The sequence below is a fragment of the Pelophylax lessonae genome (genome assembly GCF_965119305.1).
Source record: "Pelophylax lessonae genome assembly, chromosome: 7".
In the NCBI taxonomy this organism is placed as follows: domain Eukaryota; kingdom Metazoa; phylum Chordata; class Amphibia; order Anura; family Ranidae; genus Pelophylax; species Pelophylax lessonae.
The window spans coordinates 268,502,885-268,519,805 of NC_138774.1; the positions used below are offsets into that span (position 1 = coordinate 268,502,885).

The 16,921-nt window shown below is 45.1% G+C and overlaps 1 protein-coding gene across 1 annotated transcript in view; it reads left to right on the forward strand.

Annotated features, from left to right (window-relative positions):
• COL27A1 (collagen type XXVII alpha 1 chain) overlaps positions 1-16,921 on the forward strand; it is a 582,809-nt gene that overhangs the window by 424,238 nt on the left and 141,650 nt on the right. Inside the window, exons 36-37 of the mRNA XM_082264626.1 lie at positions 49-102; positions 4,067-4,174. Of these exons, the coding sequence (XP_082120752.1) occupies positions 49-102; positions 4,067-4,174 (162 nt within the window). The remainder of the gene's footprint in view (positions 1-48; positions 103-4,066; positions 4,175-16,921) is intronic.

Sequence of the window (16,921 nt, forward strand, 5' to 3'; positions counted from 1 at the left end):
GTGTGTGTATAGTAAACTTTTTTAAAACAAGCACTCTTATTTTTACAGGGGGAAACAGGTCTGGAGGGGGACAACGGCATGATGGGCCCTGATGGAATGAAGGTATGTAGTAGAATATAGGATCCAGGTCACTTGAGACAAAGGTTTTTACTCCAAAACTTTGTGATTTCCACCTCCGCCTGATCCTTAGTGTCTGCATGTCAGCTGAAGGTTTTTTTTTCTGGTATCTACCCATGTGTATTGTTAATTGATATTTGCTTTACTATTAGCCTGGATCTCTTCGATGTTCTAATGAAAATAATGCTTGTAGCTGAGAGATTGTCTTTAGAAAGAGGAACTGTGGGAGACCCTGTGCATGTACTCTGGTGTACTGTTTTGTATGTATATGTTGCCCTCTTTCTTAAATATATAAAAATCAAAACGTTAGTTGTTTGGAGTGCTACCTATTATTTTTACTTCAAAAAAATTTTTTTAAGGAAGCCCAATATATGATTTCTGCACCTGTGTTCATGCAATTCACCCTTAATTCACAGATGTTGTAAACTAGGTGTGCATTAGCTTACTTTTTTGCACCTAATCGATTCCAGAAAAAAAATATTTTGGCACTCTGAAGGTTAACAATGCTTTCAAGCACGATTCACACATTGTTTTAGGGATAGACCGATTATAGGCAAGGCCGATATTTCGGGGGCCGATATGCACTTTCAACGATATATCGGTATCGGCCCCGGAACTGGCCGATATTGCCAATATTTTTGTGACGTCATTCTACCTTCTTAGGCCGCCTCCCTCACTTTGGACAGCCTCGTCTGGAGTCGGGATTAGTCTCGCGGGAGTGTATCACAGCCATACACCCACCCACAGCAGCCCGGTGCCAGCCAGCCACCCACATCCACAGGCCCTGTACCAGCCAGCCACCCACATCCACAGGCCCTGTACCTGCCAGCCACCCACATCCACAGGCCCTGTACCAGCCAGCCACCCACAAGCACTGTACCAGCAAGCCAGCCAGCCACCCACAGGCCCTGTACCAGCCAGCCAGCCAGCCACCCACAGGCCCTGTACCTGCCAGCCACAGACACTGTACCTGCCAGCCACCCACAGGCTCTGTACCAGCCAGCCACCCACAGGCTCTGTACCAGCCACCCACCACAGGGTGCCAGACAGCCAGCCACCCACAGCCCCTGTGCCAGACAGGCAGCCGCCCACAGGTCCTGTACCAGGCAGCCGCCCACAGGTCCTGTACCAGGCAGCCGCCCACAGGTCCTATACCAGGCAGCCGCCCACAGGTCCTGTACCAGGCAGCCGCCCACAGGTCCTGTACCAGGCAGCCGCCCACAGGTCCTGTACCAGCCAGCCATCCACAGCCCCTGTGCCAGCCAACCACCCACCTACCACAGGGTGCCAGCCAGCCACCTTCCACAGGGTGCCAGCAAGCCAGTCATTAAGCAAACATTAACATGTTTAGTACCAGATTTGTGTCAAAAATTGGCTTTATTTTTCAAAACTTTAAATGTACAAAATATCGGCCCATATCGGCTGATACCGATACGTTGTGACCAAAATATCGGTATCAGCCCTGAAAAAACCATATCGGGCTATCCCTTCATTGTTTACATTCGATTTATTTTGTGTGATTTGTGGGTAAAACATTGTTACATAGACCCCTGTAGTATAAACATCAATTTTCAGTATGTTACTTAACAGCTTGCTGACCATATACTGTATATATACGGCAGCAAGGCGGCTCTCGTGTGCAAAATCATGTACCTATACGCGATTCTGCACCCCCGTGTCCGGTGTGCACTGTGCACCGTTCTATGAAAAGGGAAGGTTATGATTCTGTGTTTCTACAAAGCAGGAACATGAATCTCTGCATTCCCATAGTACAGGAACCCCCACACAGTTAGCAAGCTCTCACTAAGCACACATTTAACCCTTTAATTGCCCCTGATGTTAACCCCTGCCTGCAAGTGTTATTAGTATAGTGACCGTGCATATTTCTAGCACTGATCACTGTATTAGTGTCACTTGGTGTCCAATTTGTCCACCACAATTTCGCCACTGCTGTTTGCCGCCATTACTAGTAAATTAATTGTAAAAATTGTAAAAAATTCCGTAAATCTATCCCATAGTTTGTAGACGCTATAACATTTGCGCAAACCAATCAATATACGCTTATTGTGATTTTTTTTAAAAATTGATGGAAAAATGTTTTATTTCTCTAGCGTTCATTGACGGACACAGCTTCAGATCTTCATAACGGTTGGGTTATACTGCCCCCTACAGGAGTAGGACACTAGGCAGAAAAAAAGTCTGGCTACGCCCATGGGCAGTCCCAGGGGGTATACTCCCCCTCTCTGCTATAGGCACTCCATTTTTTTTCTGCCTAGTCAGGAGTTAGGACCTAGTTCCTTGCTGGGATCTTGGTTCTGGTATTTTTTTATTTTTAGAAAGACATTTTTTTTCTCCTGGATTATCCCTGTGAGATCTACAATCAACTGCCGGACTGGGCGACAGGCTGGATAATCTAGATCAAGTGGTCACCCCAGTTGGCCGCGACATTGGCCAGCGAGTTAAACGCCTCGCGGGGTTGCATACGACCGCATCTCAGCCTGAGTTGCAGCATTCCTCCTGGCCGACAGCCCCCATTTCGATGGAGAGGGGTTCTGTCTGGAGCAGTGCCCACCTGATTCCTGGTATGGTGAGTAGATGTCTCCCCTCTCCCACTGCAGGGTTTTGAGTTGGATGTGGGCCTCTCCTTGGGACGGTCGGACCCCTGGGTCCCCCCGCTTTGTCATCTGTCCCCCATCCTACCCCTCCCTCCAACATATGGTGGGGCTGTTTGAGTGGTCTGATCCACCTCCTGGCGTACACCGATCTGGTGCGGCTGGTCACCGACGTTCCTTTGAAGCTACCTCTCAGGGAGGATCTGCTGTCCCAAGGACTGATCTTCGATCCTGCTTTACAATCCCTGGCTTTGATGGCTTGGCTGTTGAATGCCAGGTGCTGAAGGATAGAGGTTTGTCTGAGTGGGTGATTCCTACAATGTTTAACGCTAGAAAATCTACTTCTAGGAGGATCTACCATTGTATGTGGAAGACGTACATTGCATGGTGTGAGTCACTTGGGGTTCATCCTCGCTCCTTCTAGGTGGCTCGGACCTTGACCTTCCTTCAATGGGGGGTTAAACAGAAATTGGCCTTGAGTACCATCAAGGGCCAGGTGTCGGCTTTGGCGGTCGTCTTCTAATGACATTTGGTTCCTCCTCCTCCCTCCCTCCTGGCATTATCCTGTCGTTCACCTTACCTGGTGATTCACAGAGCTAAGGTGGTTCTTTACCCTCTGTCCGCCGTTCCTTCCAAAGGCTGTCTCCAGTTTTCATTTGAATGAAGACATTGTGTTGCTTTCCCTGTGTTGCAGGCCTAAACATTGGAAGGAAATTGCCTTGCATGCCTTGGATGTGGTCCGGGCAATTAAGATGTACCTGGCAGCTACTGAATCTTTAGGAAGTCAGACACTCTTTGTGCTCACGGATGGGCCTTGTAAAGGCTTCCTCTGCGATCATTTCCAGATGGGTTAGACAGACAGTGATTCAGGCCTATTCCATCAAGGGTCGGGTTCCTCCCTTCCCTGTCAGGGTGCACTCTACTCAGGCGCTTGGTACTTCCCGGGCTTTCATCAGGTGTCAGTGACGCAGGTTTGCAAGGTCGATGCACACTTTCACAAAATTTTAAAGTGTATGTGTTGGCATCTGTGGATGCTTCTTTTGGCCGCAAGGTTTTGCAGGCTGCTAAAGTTTCTGCCTAGTGTCCTACTCCTGCAGGGGGCAGTATAACCCAATGGTTATGAAGATCTAAAGCTGTGTCCTTCAATGAACATCAGAGAAATAGATTTTACGGTAAGTCAAAAATCCAATTTTTCCCCCATTTTTCATTGGATTTGTTTTATAGCCGAAAGTAAGAAATATTTTTTTAAATATTTGGAGTTTATTTACATTAGAATATAGTAAGTCGCTGTGTATATTGAAATGTACAGCAATCCTCTCTATGGGTATTTCTTAAAGGGGGAGAAGGGTGAACCGGGACCAGAAGGAGAGAAAGGAGAAAAGGGAGCCTTTGGATTGGTCGGAAAAGATGGGCCCCCAGGTCTCAGTGGTCTTCCGGGCGTCAGAGTAAGTATGCATTTTCTTTTATCCTCTTTGACATTACCTGCTGTGTTCCTCATCTATTAACCACTTACAGACCGCCCGCCACAGTTTTACGTCGGTACTTTGACGTTAAATACAGGTGTTATGGCAGCAGATAGCTGTCATAACCTCGGTATTTTCTTACAGCCTGGGCGGTCCTCTTTCACGTAGAAGTGGTCCCAGCAGCGGATTTGCCGCGGGATCAGTTTTATGGGAGATGGGAGAGGTGCCCCCCTCCCGCTGCTTCCCCGTCATTTTTCCCGCTTACCGGAGCCGTCAGTAGCAGGGAAAATAATCGGTCCTTTTGGGTCCTAGGCAGGTAGTCCAGTGGGGGCCATCTCTATGGCCTTGGGGTACCGGAGCGACGTTATATGTCGCTTCCTCCCAACGGCCTTAAAGAGCCCATTTTTTTTTTTCATGCTAATAAAAAATATATATATATATTTTTTTTTTTGCTTTTAAGTGTAGATGTGAGATCTGAAGTCTTTTTACCCCAGATCTCACATTAAAGAGGACCTGTTATTTCTATTACAAGAGATGTTTACATTACTTGTAATAGGAATAAATGTGATCAAAATTTTTTTTTTAAAAGGACAGTGTAAAAATATAAGGTAAAATAAAAACAGAAAAAAAAAAAAATTTAAAGAGCCCCGTCTTTCCGAGCTTGCGCAGAAGCGAACGCATACGTACATATTTAAACGGTGGTTAAGCCACACATGTGAGGTATCGCCGCAATTGTTAGAGTGAGAGCAATAATTCTAGCCCTATACCTCCTCTGTATCTCTAAACTGGTAACCTGTAGACATTTTTAAAGCGTCGAGATTTTTAAGTACCAATGTTTGTCGCTATTCCGCTAGGCGTACGGAATTTTGAAGCATGACATGTTGGGTATCTATTTACTCGGCGTAACATTATCTTTCACATTATAGAAAAAGACTGGGCCAACTTTACGGTTTTCTAATTTTTTAATAAAGAAAAGTGTATTTTTTCCAAAAAAATTGCGTTTGTAAGACTGCTGCGCAAATACGGTTTGACAAAAAGTATTGCAACGATCTCCATTTTATTCTCTGGGGTCTCTGCTAAAAAAAAAATATATATTGTTTGGGGGTTATAAGTAATTTTCTAGCAAAAAATACTGATTTTTAACTTGTAAACATCAAATGTCAGAAATAGGCCCGGTCCTTAAGTAGTTAAGGGATACAAAGTGGTTGGATAAAATCTATCATTTCAAACTTTCAAAAAAGTGAGATTAATCAATTAGCCAAGCATTACTGTACATCTTGTCATATTGTCATCTTTTTTTTTCCCCCATTATTGTCTTTTTCCAGCATAGATAAGACCATTAAATTCCCAGACTGGTGATAGATTAATGGTCCTGTTTATCTGTTCTGGACTGTGCTGTAACTACAACAGTATAGGTCCAAAGGGCAGCACTGACCTTTGCAGGAAATCCTCTTCCCTAAGAGGCCACTCTATATATTACTGACATCCTATGTATGTATTGTATGTTGTGTTAAATCATATCGTACTGTACAATCTTCTGCCCCCAAATATTTATATATGGCCCCAAAGAAATAAGCTGGCAGGGGCCCAATGGAAAGGGCAGTTATTCGAAATTGGAAACCTTTAAACATACAGGACATATTCACAGTTCTCAAGGCTAATGTTTACTTTTATATTTCATCATGGTTATCTTTTTTATTCTAAGTGTTTCTTATAAAGTTTAGAGGATATTTGCTGCATGTCCTGCTTGTTTCCATATATGTTTTGCTAGTGGTGGGATTGTGTTGAGTACAACCCCATTCATGCCTATGATCCTGCTTTCTTTCAGTATTATCTTATTTAATTTTAATAGTAAAAATCATCCAGAAATGGTTTAATTCTGCAAATATCACAAATGTGCTAAAGTCAGGAACTCCACTTAGTTTACTGTAATCTGAGCTCACAGAGTACTGCACTGCAATTATATTTCACACATCTCCTCATATGTTCATTGGGAATGTCTGTTTCCTGATTCCGGTGCACTGCAGTCTATTTAATTTCTATTTGCTCCATCATCAGTTGGGTTCTGACTTCAAGGCAGCATACATGAAATTCTCCTGCAAGACATTTAGGGAATGACGGCCCATAGAGAACTGAGCAGTTCCATCTGCCCAGTCAATATCTGGATACTTGAAGTCCCTGTCATGTCATGATAATAACATTGCACTGCCTCACCCCCATTTCTAACTGTGAAAATAGAACAGTCTCCTCCTCATCCTTCAGGTTAGTGGGCCTGTAGTATACACCCACTAATCATTTTACATTTTGTTTTTTCTCTTGAAGCTCCGGCCACAAGGATTCTACCTCCTCCCTTGTAATGTGATCCCTCGTAGTTACTATCAAATCACTCTTGACATACATGCACACCCCTCCCCCGTATCTACTTACCCTGTTTCGCCGATACAGGAAGTACACCTGAAGAGTTGCAATGTAAGCTGCCATACCCGGTTTCTTTTACTCCCACAAAGTCAAAAATCCTTCTCGTGTATCAGTAGTTACAGTTCTGTCATTTTATTCACCAAACTCCTGGCATTTGCGAACATCCTTTTTAATTGTGTACCAGAGCATATTATTTTCTCCTTGTGTGTTCTGAGGCTACAATAGTATTCTGTCTGCCTATGCGCATTGGTCCTAGGCATTATACACTTCCAACACTGGCCATAGTAGCATCCTCTGGTCTTCACTCACTGTCTGTAATATTTTCCTCTTTTTCTTTCCCTTCACTGTCAAGTTTTAAAGTTCCTTTAATTTTTTGGCCATCTTCTCCCCCCCAAACGAGCTGCACCCTGCCCATTTTGGTGCAGTCCGTACCTGCTTTAGAGCTAGTAACTGACCAAAAATAATCACACTAAACTGTTGTCACCCTCTCACCAAGCTGCTTGGCGATGGTCTTGTAGCCCATTCCAGCCTTGTGTAGGTCTGCAATCTTTTCCCTGACATCCTTGGACAGCTCTTTGGTCTTGGCCATGGTTTCAGAGATTGGAATTTAAATGATTGGTTGCTTCTGTGGACAGGTGTCTTTTATACAGGTAGCAAGCTGAGATTAGGAGTACTTATTTTAAGAGAGAGCTCCTTAACCTTACCTCGTTACCTGTATAGAAGACACTTGGGAGCCAGAAATCTTGCTGATTGATAGGGGAATCAAACACGTATTACAGTCATTAAAATGCAAATCATCTTATAACTTTTTTGAAATGTGTTTTCTGGAGTTTTTTTGTTGTTTTGTCTCTCACTGTTAAAATAAGCCTACCATTAAAATTATAGGCTGATCATTTCTTTGTCAGTGGGCAAACGGACAAAATCAGCAGGCGATCAAATACTTCTCTTTCGTTCATTGATGGACACAGCTCCTGTTTCTTTTTAGCCATTGGGTTATACTGCCCCCTACAGGAGTATGACACTCGGCAGGAAAAAGCTTGACTATGCCTATGGGCAGTCCCAGGGGGTATAGTCATTGTGGGGCCACATTCAGCTATAGGCACACTTTTTTTCTGCCTAGACAGGAGTAAGGACCTAGTTCCTTGCTGGGATCTCTGGTCCTGGCAATTTTCCTTTTAAATTGATTTTTTCCTACCTTTATCTTGTTCCTGTGAGAATCTACTATCAGCTGCCGGACTGGGTGATGGATAACCTAGATCCAGAGGGTCAGCCTCCAGTCTGGCCAGCTCCGCGCTAGGTCAGCCGCCACATAGCCCCACTGAACGGGGGTTGGCATGCGAGGTAAACGTCTCGCGAGGACACATACGACCTGTCTTCCACCTGAGTCGCAGCCTTCCTCCTGGCCAACAGCCACCCACATCTCGATGAAGTGGTGGTCGGTCAGGAGTGGTGCTCACCCTGTCCCTGTTATGGTAAGTAGCTGTCCCCCCTTTACTCCTGGAGGGTTTTTGGGGTGGACGTGGGCCCCTCCCCAGGATGGTGGGAGCCCCCTCCCCCCCCCCCTCCCCCCAGCCCTCTAAAAGTTCGGTGGTCACTGTGGGTCCTTAGGCCCCCCCCCTCCTCCCCCCTCCTTCCTGGGTGAGGATATAAGCTGGCTTTTGCCACAGGCTCTTATTTATGTGCACAATTTTATAACAGAAGCAAAAGAAAACTGTTTTTTTTTTTATTTATTTTTTATTTTCAGTCTTTTTTTAATTTTTTTTACCAAAAAAAAACAAAAACAAAACAAAGCTCTATTTGTATGAACAAAATGATTAAAAGTTTGTTGGGTACAGAGTTGCATGACCGCAAAATTGTCATTCAAAGTGTGACATTGCTGAAAGCTGAAAATTTGGCCTGCGCAGGAAGGCGGGGAAAGTACCCAGTTAATATATTAATTTATATATATATATATATATATATATATTTATATTTATTTTTACTCTCCTCAGCAATGTGTTTCTCAATCTGTTTTACCTGCCCTTGTGTTTTGCATTCTTTTTAGTTTTGAAATACCAATTTATTTTAAAGGACATTTTTTTTCTCATTTGTATGCCTTTTTATCTTCGTATTTAGCCATCCATCTTTAACCTTTGTTCCTTATATTTGTTGCCAAGTGAAATGCACTACTGAATGCTGTTTAACCACTTCCCCCTGGGCGGACGTCATATGACGTCCAAAACTTTGCGGGGGTATACCGGGATGATGCCTCTAGCTAGACCGTGGTTTAAAGCCGACGGTCGGCTTTCCGTCGGTACCGATTGATCCGCCTTCTGCGGCTTTTACCGGGGCTCCCGTCCCACCGGGAGCCCCGAGCACCCAGCCAGCGCGTCCGCCGGCTGGATGGAGTCCCGATAAATGACGGAAACGGCATCGATCGGGTCTCCGATGACGTAACCCGGAGGCGGCGTCCATGACGTCACTTCCGGGTTAGTGTACTGCAAAACGGCGGCAAATTTGAAAAACGGCTGTATGCAAAAACGCTGTTTTCCACGTTTTGCATACAGGGAAGTGTAGTGGAGGGGTCTAGGGTCTTTTAGACCCTCGATCCCTCCATAAAGTGTACCTGTCACTACATATTGCTGTCACAAGGGATGTTTACATTGCTTGTGACAGCAATAAAAGTGATCAGATTTTTTTTTTTTTTTAAAAACTGTAATAAAGTTAAATAAATAAAATAAATGGGGAAAAAAAAAAATTTTGCCGCCCCGGTCACCGTTAGCTCGCGCACAAAAAATAAGTATACGGAAGTCGAGCCGCGAATGAAATCGCTGTTCAAACCACACATGTGAGGTATCGCCGCGATCGTCAGAGCGTGAGCAATAATTTAAAAAAAAGAGCTACACTCTAACTCTAAACTGGTAACCGTTAAATAAATTTAAAGTGTCGCCTATTGAGATCTCTATTGACCGTAGTTTGTCGCCATCCCACGGGGGGGCGTCATTTTAAACCGTAACATGTTGGGTATCTATTTACTCGGCGTGACATCATCTTTCACAATATATAAAAAAATGGGCTAACTTTACTGTTTAGTATTTTTTAAATGCAGTGAAATGTAATTTTTCCCCAAAAAATGGCGTTTTAAAGACCGCTGCGCAAATACCGCGTGACAAAAAATATTGCAATGACCGCCATTTTATTCTCCAGAGTCTTTTCTAAAAAAATATATATAATGTTTGGGGGTTCTAAGTAGTTTTCTAGGAAAAAATATTGATTTTAACTTGTAAACAAAAAGTGTCCGAAATAGGCCTATTGGTGAAGTGGTTAATATATCCTTAAAACATTTCTTGGTGTTCTTTGGACAAACCCATTTAGTAGCATGCAGTATGGATTGCAGCTTAGTAAAGTTAGCTATTTTAAAATGTAATATTCTTGTCCCACCCATGTCTCTTTCCTATCATTTACTGCAAACCATGATTACTCTGTTATCACGGTTACCTAAGATACCCCTAACTTTCACTAATGCAATCAGCTGTGTAGTGTTTGAAATTAGGAAGTCCAACAAAGCATTGTTTCTAGTTTGGGCTTCCATTTTTAAACTCGGTTTTCCTACACTAGGCTCAAGAAATTACAAACCTTACCTAATTGTACAGGTCCATCTGCCCAATCACTGTCAGGATAGGGACCGCCCCCCATGATTATAACATTGGCTTGCCTTTCTGCCATTTTTAACTTTGAAAGTAGGTGTGTTCTGGCATTCCTAAACTGCATGCTTGGTTTAGCTTAGTGTATCAGAAGGCATTGCAGCCAGAGATGGGCAACAAGCATTTTCAGAAGGAGGTAAGCAATGGCAGCCTCCATATTCCTCTCCGAATTGGTTTCCTTTAAACAAGCACATGGGTTTTTTTCCTCATGTCACCCAGGAGCATTGAGTAGTGTGCTCCCAGCCATATGCAGAAATCCTTGTTTTTTATGCATCTCCTCCCTGGAACCATAAATGTCACTGAACAGGGGAATCGGATCTCTAGCAACTCTAAGTGGAAATCTGGAACACCATTAATGATTTTAGGAAGAATAGTCAGCCCAATAACCGTACTATGGGGTTTCATCAGGAGTGATATTGCTGACAGACAAGTACCATCTGAATGAGACATCAGAAGCTCATCACAGCTGTACTGATATTGCATAAGATAGAAGAGAACAGCTGCTTTCCCCCACACTCTCCTTCTTCCTCCAGCATCTGCATGTCTCTAGCCCAGCCCTCTGTGTCCAGCTCACTGTCCAATGCATGCAGCCATTCACACGCCTAAGCTCTGTAAACTAGCAAATTAAAAATGAGTTTACCTTGGCAGGAGTTCATGATGATCTAAATCAGCTTACCCATAGTAGATTGCTGTAAAACTGCAGAGAAGCTGGTTGTAGCTTAGTTGTTTTCTAAAAGACGTTTATGGTCAACTAATGAGGGTTTAGAATTAGTGTTGTTTAAAACTAAAGACAAATTCCATTTTTTTCATACTGTACTACATGCATTCAGCATACACTGTGTTGCACTGAGGAGAAGCTCTCGATCAGGCGTAAAGATGCTGCAACTTTTTCAAGACCCATGTAGTTAGGGGGCCCAGCCTTAACCACTGTTCTCCTTTACTTACCAGGCTCATATCATCACAATCTGTGCCAAAGTCTTTGAAAATGTAGTAAATGCAGCTCTGTAATCATTATTACATCATTAAGTCCTAACTCCAGGAATTGGAAAATAAAATCCACCCTTGCAGTTTTTCCTCCTGCTATTAAGCAATGTAACTTGATCACCCCTCAGTATATGATTAGACTATAAAGGTGTAGCAGACTAATATTTTATGCTTAATCTGTATTTAGTAAAAGTTATTGCACATACAAACAGTACAAAATAGAACATATCTTTTTAAAAGATGGATTACATGAGGTATGTAGAGACCTATGTAAAAAACATGTATCCAAATCAAGGAAAGTGAATGCAAGGTATGTGTAATTGGAGTGCTACATTTAATATAGATAACAAATACAATGCCACAAAATTAGAAACATCATAATGCAAACTGTAAAGGTGAGTAGTGACATATCATGAACATCCGGGTTTAATATCCCCTAACTCATAAGGGAGAATAATGAAGGACCAAACTTAGGAGTTATGGTGTATCGTTTTTGAGTGAAATTGGCTGCATCCGCAATTTGAGACCAATTACATCCTCATGTGACAGACAATGGTAAGCAAGCACTCAATGGATACAAAGAAGAGAAAGGAGGGAAGAGGAGAGAGAAGAAGAAGAAAAGATTTTAAAAAAAAAAAGGGGGGGGGGAGGAAGGGTATAGGAAACAGGAGGGGGGGGGGAGGGTATAGGAAGCAGGAGACCATCTGTTCCATGTGACCTAGAGAGTACATCTTAAAGGCCCATTCAACCAGAGGGGGAGTGCCCTGTTTACGCCAATTTCTGGATATAACCCTACATGCTACGGTTAAGTGGCAGAGTAAGCTTTTTTTTATTCTTTTTAAAGGACCCAGGCTTCATGGATATCTGCATAATCAGAGGACCACTAGGAATCTGATCTCTGACCAGTTTATGATACAGTTGAAGGATTTTGTTACAGAATAGGGTGACTAATGGGCAGGTCCCCCATATATGTATCATAGTACCTGGGGTGTTCATGCACCAAAGGGCATCGATACCATCTGGATAAAACCTTATAATTATGCTCCTGAGCTCTGGTAGGTATGGCGGCTTTGTGAGTAAACAGTATCTTATCCCAGTCTGTCATCTTCAGTAAGAGCAAGGTCCTCTAGCCACTTAGAGAGAAAAAGCGGGTATTCAACAGATGTGTCTCATTTGTAGTGTTACAGAGAATGTTAGACCTGAATACTGGGACAAACAATGCTATTTGGAGAGTTGTGCTCTAGCCTAGAGGTCCTACAGCAACTTTTATTGCCTCTGCCATGCCTATATGATGGGCTGTGCCAATCAAGCAAAGCTCCAGAACTCCAAGTGATGCCAAAGCAGAAAGCATGCCCACTTTTTCCCACATCTGACAATTTTCCTATTGGCCACTGAGACCTATCATAGTGATGAGACAGTAGGAATGTGGAGCAGACAAACTCTGACACTACCTGCAGGTGCCTTTTAGATCTGCTATCAGCTTATTTTTATTTTATTTATTTATTTAATTATTGTTTTGCGACAGAATCACAATAACAAAGTTCTTTATCTCCAGCTGGCTGGGTTGTTTGTGAAATAAAGCTGCGAATATTCTGACATCATCAGAGTGCAGCTGCTCATTCTTCGACAACACACAAAAATGATCTGTTTAAAGGTGATCCCTTTTGCAGGTAAATGTAACAAAAATAATAATTGAAGGTACCATTGCCTCCCTATCGAGGGGATGCAGTGATACATCAAGCTTATGCGACCTGTGATTATCTAACTGTTGAAGAGCCACAAGCTCCCCTGTAATACACAATGTTAACAGGCGCTTGATCACATATCGAACCAAAAGTCCATAGATATAAAAGTCATTAATGGCACAGGGGGAAAAAAAAGTCCACCATGTAGGGCAGCCATCCAGAAACCAAAAGCCAGGGGTTCCACAGGGCTAAAACAAAGACAGACAGAGGCGCCTCTAAGTGTAGACTTTATGCAACAGGTTTAATTAATAAAATTATGCACTCACGTTAGTAAGTATATTTCTCTGTCGCTCATTGACAGACGTAGTCCTCGTTGATTATTAACAACTCGGGTTATACTGCCCTCTACAGGAGTAGGACTAGACAGGAAAGAAAACGTTCTGGCCACACCCTAGGGGCAGTCCCAGAGGGTATATCCTCTCACTTCCTGCTACAGCAAATCAGTTTTTTTCTGTCTAGTTAGGAGTAAGGACCTAGATGCCTTGCTAGGATCTTCGGTCCTGGCAGGATTTTTTTCTTAGAAAGATTTTTTAGACAGCTTTTTTCTCCAGTGTTCCTGTGAGATCTTCAAGCAAGAAAGCTGGAACTGGGCGACGGGCTGGATGTTGAGATCCAGTGGTCACCCCAGTTCAGCCTACGAGCGCGTGCAGGCCATAGCTCCGCGCTGGGTCGGCCGCGACATAGTCCCACTGGACGGGGACTGACCCTGCGAGTTAAACGTCTCGCTTAAACGCCAATGACCATGAGTCACGGCGTCCGTATTGGTCGACAGCCCTCCCACCCCGGCGGAGAGGGGTACTGTCAGGAGTAGGCGCCCGCCTGGTTCCGGTATGGTGAGTAGTATGTTCCCCCTTTCCCCCTGACGGGTTTGTGGTGAACGCGGGCCCCTCTCTGAAATGGTAAGGATGGGTCTCCCCTCTATCCTATAACATGTCACAGATCCCCCTATTTGAGTGTGATTTTTGTGAACAAGAAACCAGGAGGCTTGGTTTGGGAGCTGACAATCTAATGTCATTTCAAAACTGTAAAGATGACTGAAGTCAGTGGCAGTACTAGAATATTACTGTGGTAGCATAAGGTATCCTACCTGTCAGAGGTGTTCACAGGGCGATGTCTATGCATGTATAACTGCAGTCCAGATCGCATTCCTCCAGCAAGGGCAGGCTGCCTTCCGACGGCCCACGGCCGGCATGCGGCCCGCCAGGGTCCGGTACCGCCGGCCAGGCTGATCACCATCCAGGGTGAAGTTTGGGGGGCCGATGCACTCCCGCAGGCCGCTAGGCTGAATACAGCATCCCGCAGGCCGCTGCTAAGCCGCCGCTATCCTAACAGGCCGCCGCCATTGTCTTGCAGAGCACACGAGGCCGCCATATTGGCGTAGCCTCGTGTCTCCAGCATGGGGGCGGCCATGTTTGAGGTGACCAAACACCTTGTGGAGCCAGGGGGAGTCGCCGGAAGGCGTGTTAAGGGGCGGAGCCGCCTCCTTTACCCAGGAAAAAGGGCCAAAGACTTCATGTCTGTAACAGGACAGCACTGAGAAAGCTGATGAAAACTTCTGTGCATCAGGGATGAGCCTTGGGGTCTCTCTCTCTCTGTGGGGTCCAAAAAGGCAGGTAACACTGAGGGGCGCTGTTGCGACTGGGGGAAAAAAAAAAAAAAAAGTTTTTTTACTTTGTCATTTTTTGTCGCTGGCAAATGTCTTGTATAATCATTGACCCTGCCGCATAGGTATCCCCACCTGATCCCCTCAAGGTGGCCGCAGCACCCTCCAGTACCCCACTTGTTTTTAATGCATTATCGGCAGTTTTGGAGTCTTTGGTATCCCGGGTGGAGGTGGCCTGTCAGGGACGGGGGTCAAGAAGCGACCCCCGCCTACCCCTATTTTTTATCTGATACTTCAGATACAGATTCGGAGCTGGTCAATGCAGCTGCAGGTCCCTCTTATGGGGCTGTTGTCTCAGGTAATTTCTCCTCAGCAGTGAGGAGAACGTTTCTGCCTCCGCCATAGCACAAGAGTGGTGGATGCACTAGTTGTGTCTGTCCGGGAAACCTTTAGTCTTGAGGTTACACCGGCAGAGGTAGCTGAGACTGAAATTCTTTTTTGGGTACTTGTTAGCCTACCAAAAGGGCGAAGGATTTTCCTTTACCCAAATGGGGTCGTTTTGAAATGAACCCCTGTTATTTCCTAATGCATGGCTAGGCTCTATCCATTTGAGGAATCCCTCTTTAAAGGATAGACGGTACCACCTGCTGTCTTGCCACAGACTGTTAGGATAAAGAGGACCTCGTAACCAATGAGGACCTTCCCTTTCTGCTCATAAAGAGTTTGTTCGTTCCGCGAGGGTGGGCGATAAGGCGAAACCCTCCAAAGCCCCTTCAGAGGGTTTTTCAAAGGGCGCTGGTCGGCTAAACAAAAAGTCCGGCTCAGCCAAGCCTGAAGTATACAGCCTGATGCGCCCCTACCCATCTCTGGGGTGGGGGGATGTCTTCACCGGTTTCCGGATCCATGGCTTGCCAGGACCCCGGACTAAGGGGTTCGCGAGGTCATACGGTCAGGATACAGGATCGAGTTTCGATCACTTCCACCGGTACGATTCTTCCCTTCTAACATTGAACGGTTTCAGGGGTTCTATTCGAACCTGTTCACAATGCCCAGGAAAGAGGGCAAGGTGCGTCCAATTCTGGACTTGGGGAAAGATGGAGTCCATCCGAACAGTGGTGGCCTCCCTGCATCAGGGGGAGTTCCTGGCGTCCATAGACATTTAGGATGCCTATCCTTATATCCCCATCATCGCAGGACATCAGCGTTTTCTTCGCTTTCCCAAAGATCATCCCTGGTTCCCACCATGAGACTGAACTATCTGGGCCTAATGTTGGATACATCCTGGGCAAGAAAGTTTCTCCTTGCGGAGAAACTCCAGAAGGTTCAGTCAACGATTCGGATGTTGCTGTCCGTCAATTGGCTGGGACTGATGGTGGCCTTCTTAGAGGCAGTACCGTATACCCAGTCTCATACCCGAATTCTCCTGAAGGAGATTTTTTTCCAATGGAATCAGAATTCCGATTTCCTGGACAATGGGATCCGGTTGAGCGAGCGGAAAAGGAAGTCTCCGATGCTCAACCAGGGGAAGTCATTCCTTCCGATAGCATCCAGGTTACCAGTAGGGTATCGGAACTGAGAGCGATCAGATTTTGTCTGATTTACTGGACCGAGCAGCTCTAGAGCAGCCCGATTCGGATCCAATCGCACTATGCCACGGTCGTGACTTATGTCAAGAAAGGGGCACTTAGAGTGTCCTGGTGGCCATCGAAACGACTAGCATCTTTCATTGGACGGAACGGTTTGTTCCGGATCTCCCCGCAGTGTTCACTCCGGGGGTGGGAAATCGGCAGGCAGATTATTTCAGCCATCAGATTCTGGATCAAGGGGTATGGCCTCTTTATCCAGAGGTTTTTCACTAGCTGTCCCTTCATTGGGGCACCCCGGATGTGGATCTGTTGGCACCTTGGCTCAACAGGAAGGTGCGGAGGTTTGTAGCTCGCACCCGCGATCCTCTAGCGGACGCAGCAGAAACGCTGATCGCCCCGTGGGAGCAGTATCAGATACGGCATGCCTTCCATCCTCTCAAGTTACTGCGGGAACTTCTTCGCAGGATAGAGGTGGAGGGAATTCCAGTTATTCTGGAAATTCCGGACTGACCTCGTCGAGCCTGGTACGCCGACTTGGTGAGGCTAGTCGCGGACGCTTCGTGGAGACTTCCTCTCAGGGAGGATTTGCGGTCTCAGGGACCGATCTTCCATCTTGCTTTACAATCGCTGGCTTAATGGCCTGGCCATTGAGACCCAGGTACTGAAGGACAAGGGAGTGTCCGCTTCAGTTATTCCTACCTCTAGTTAAA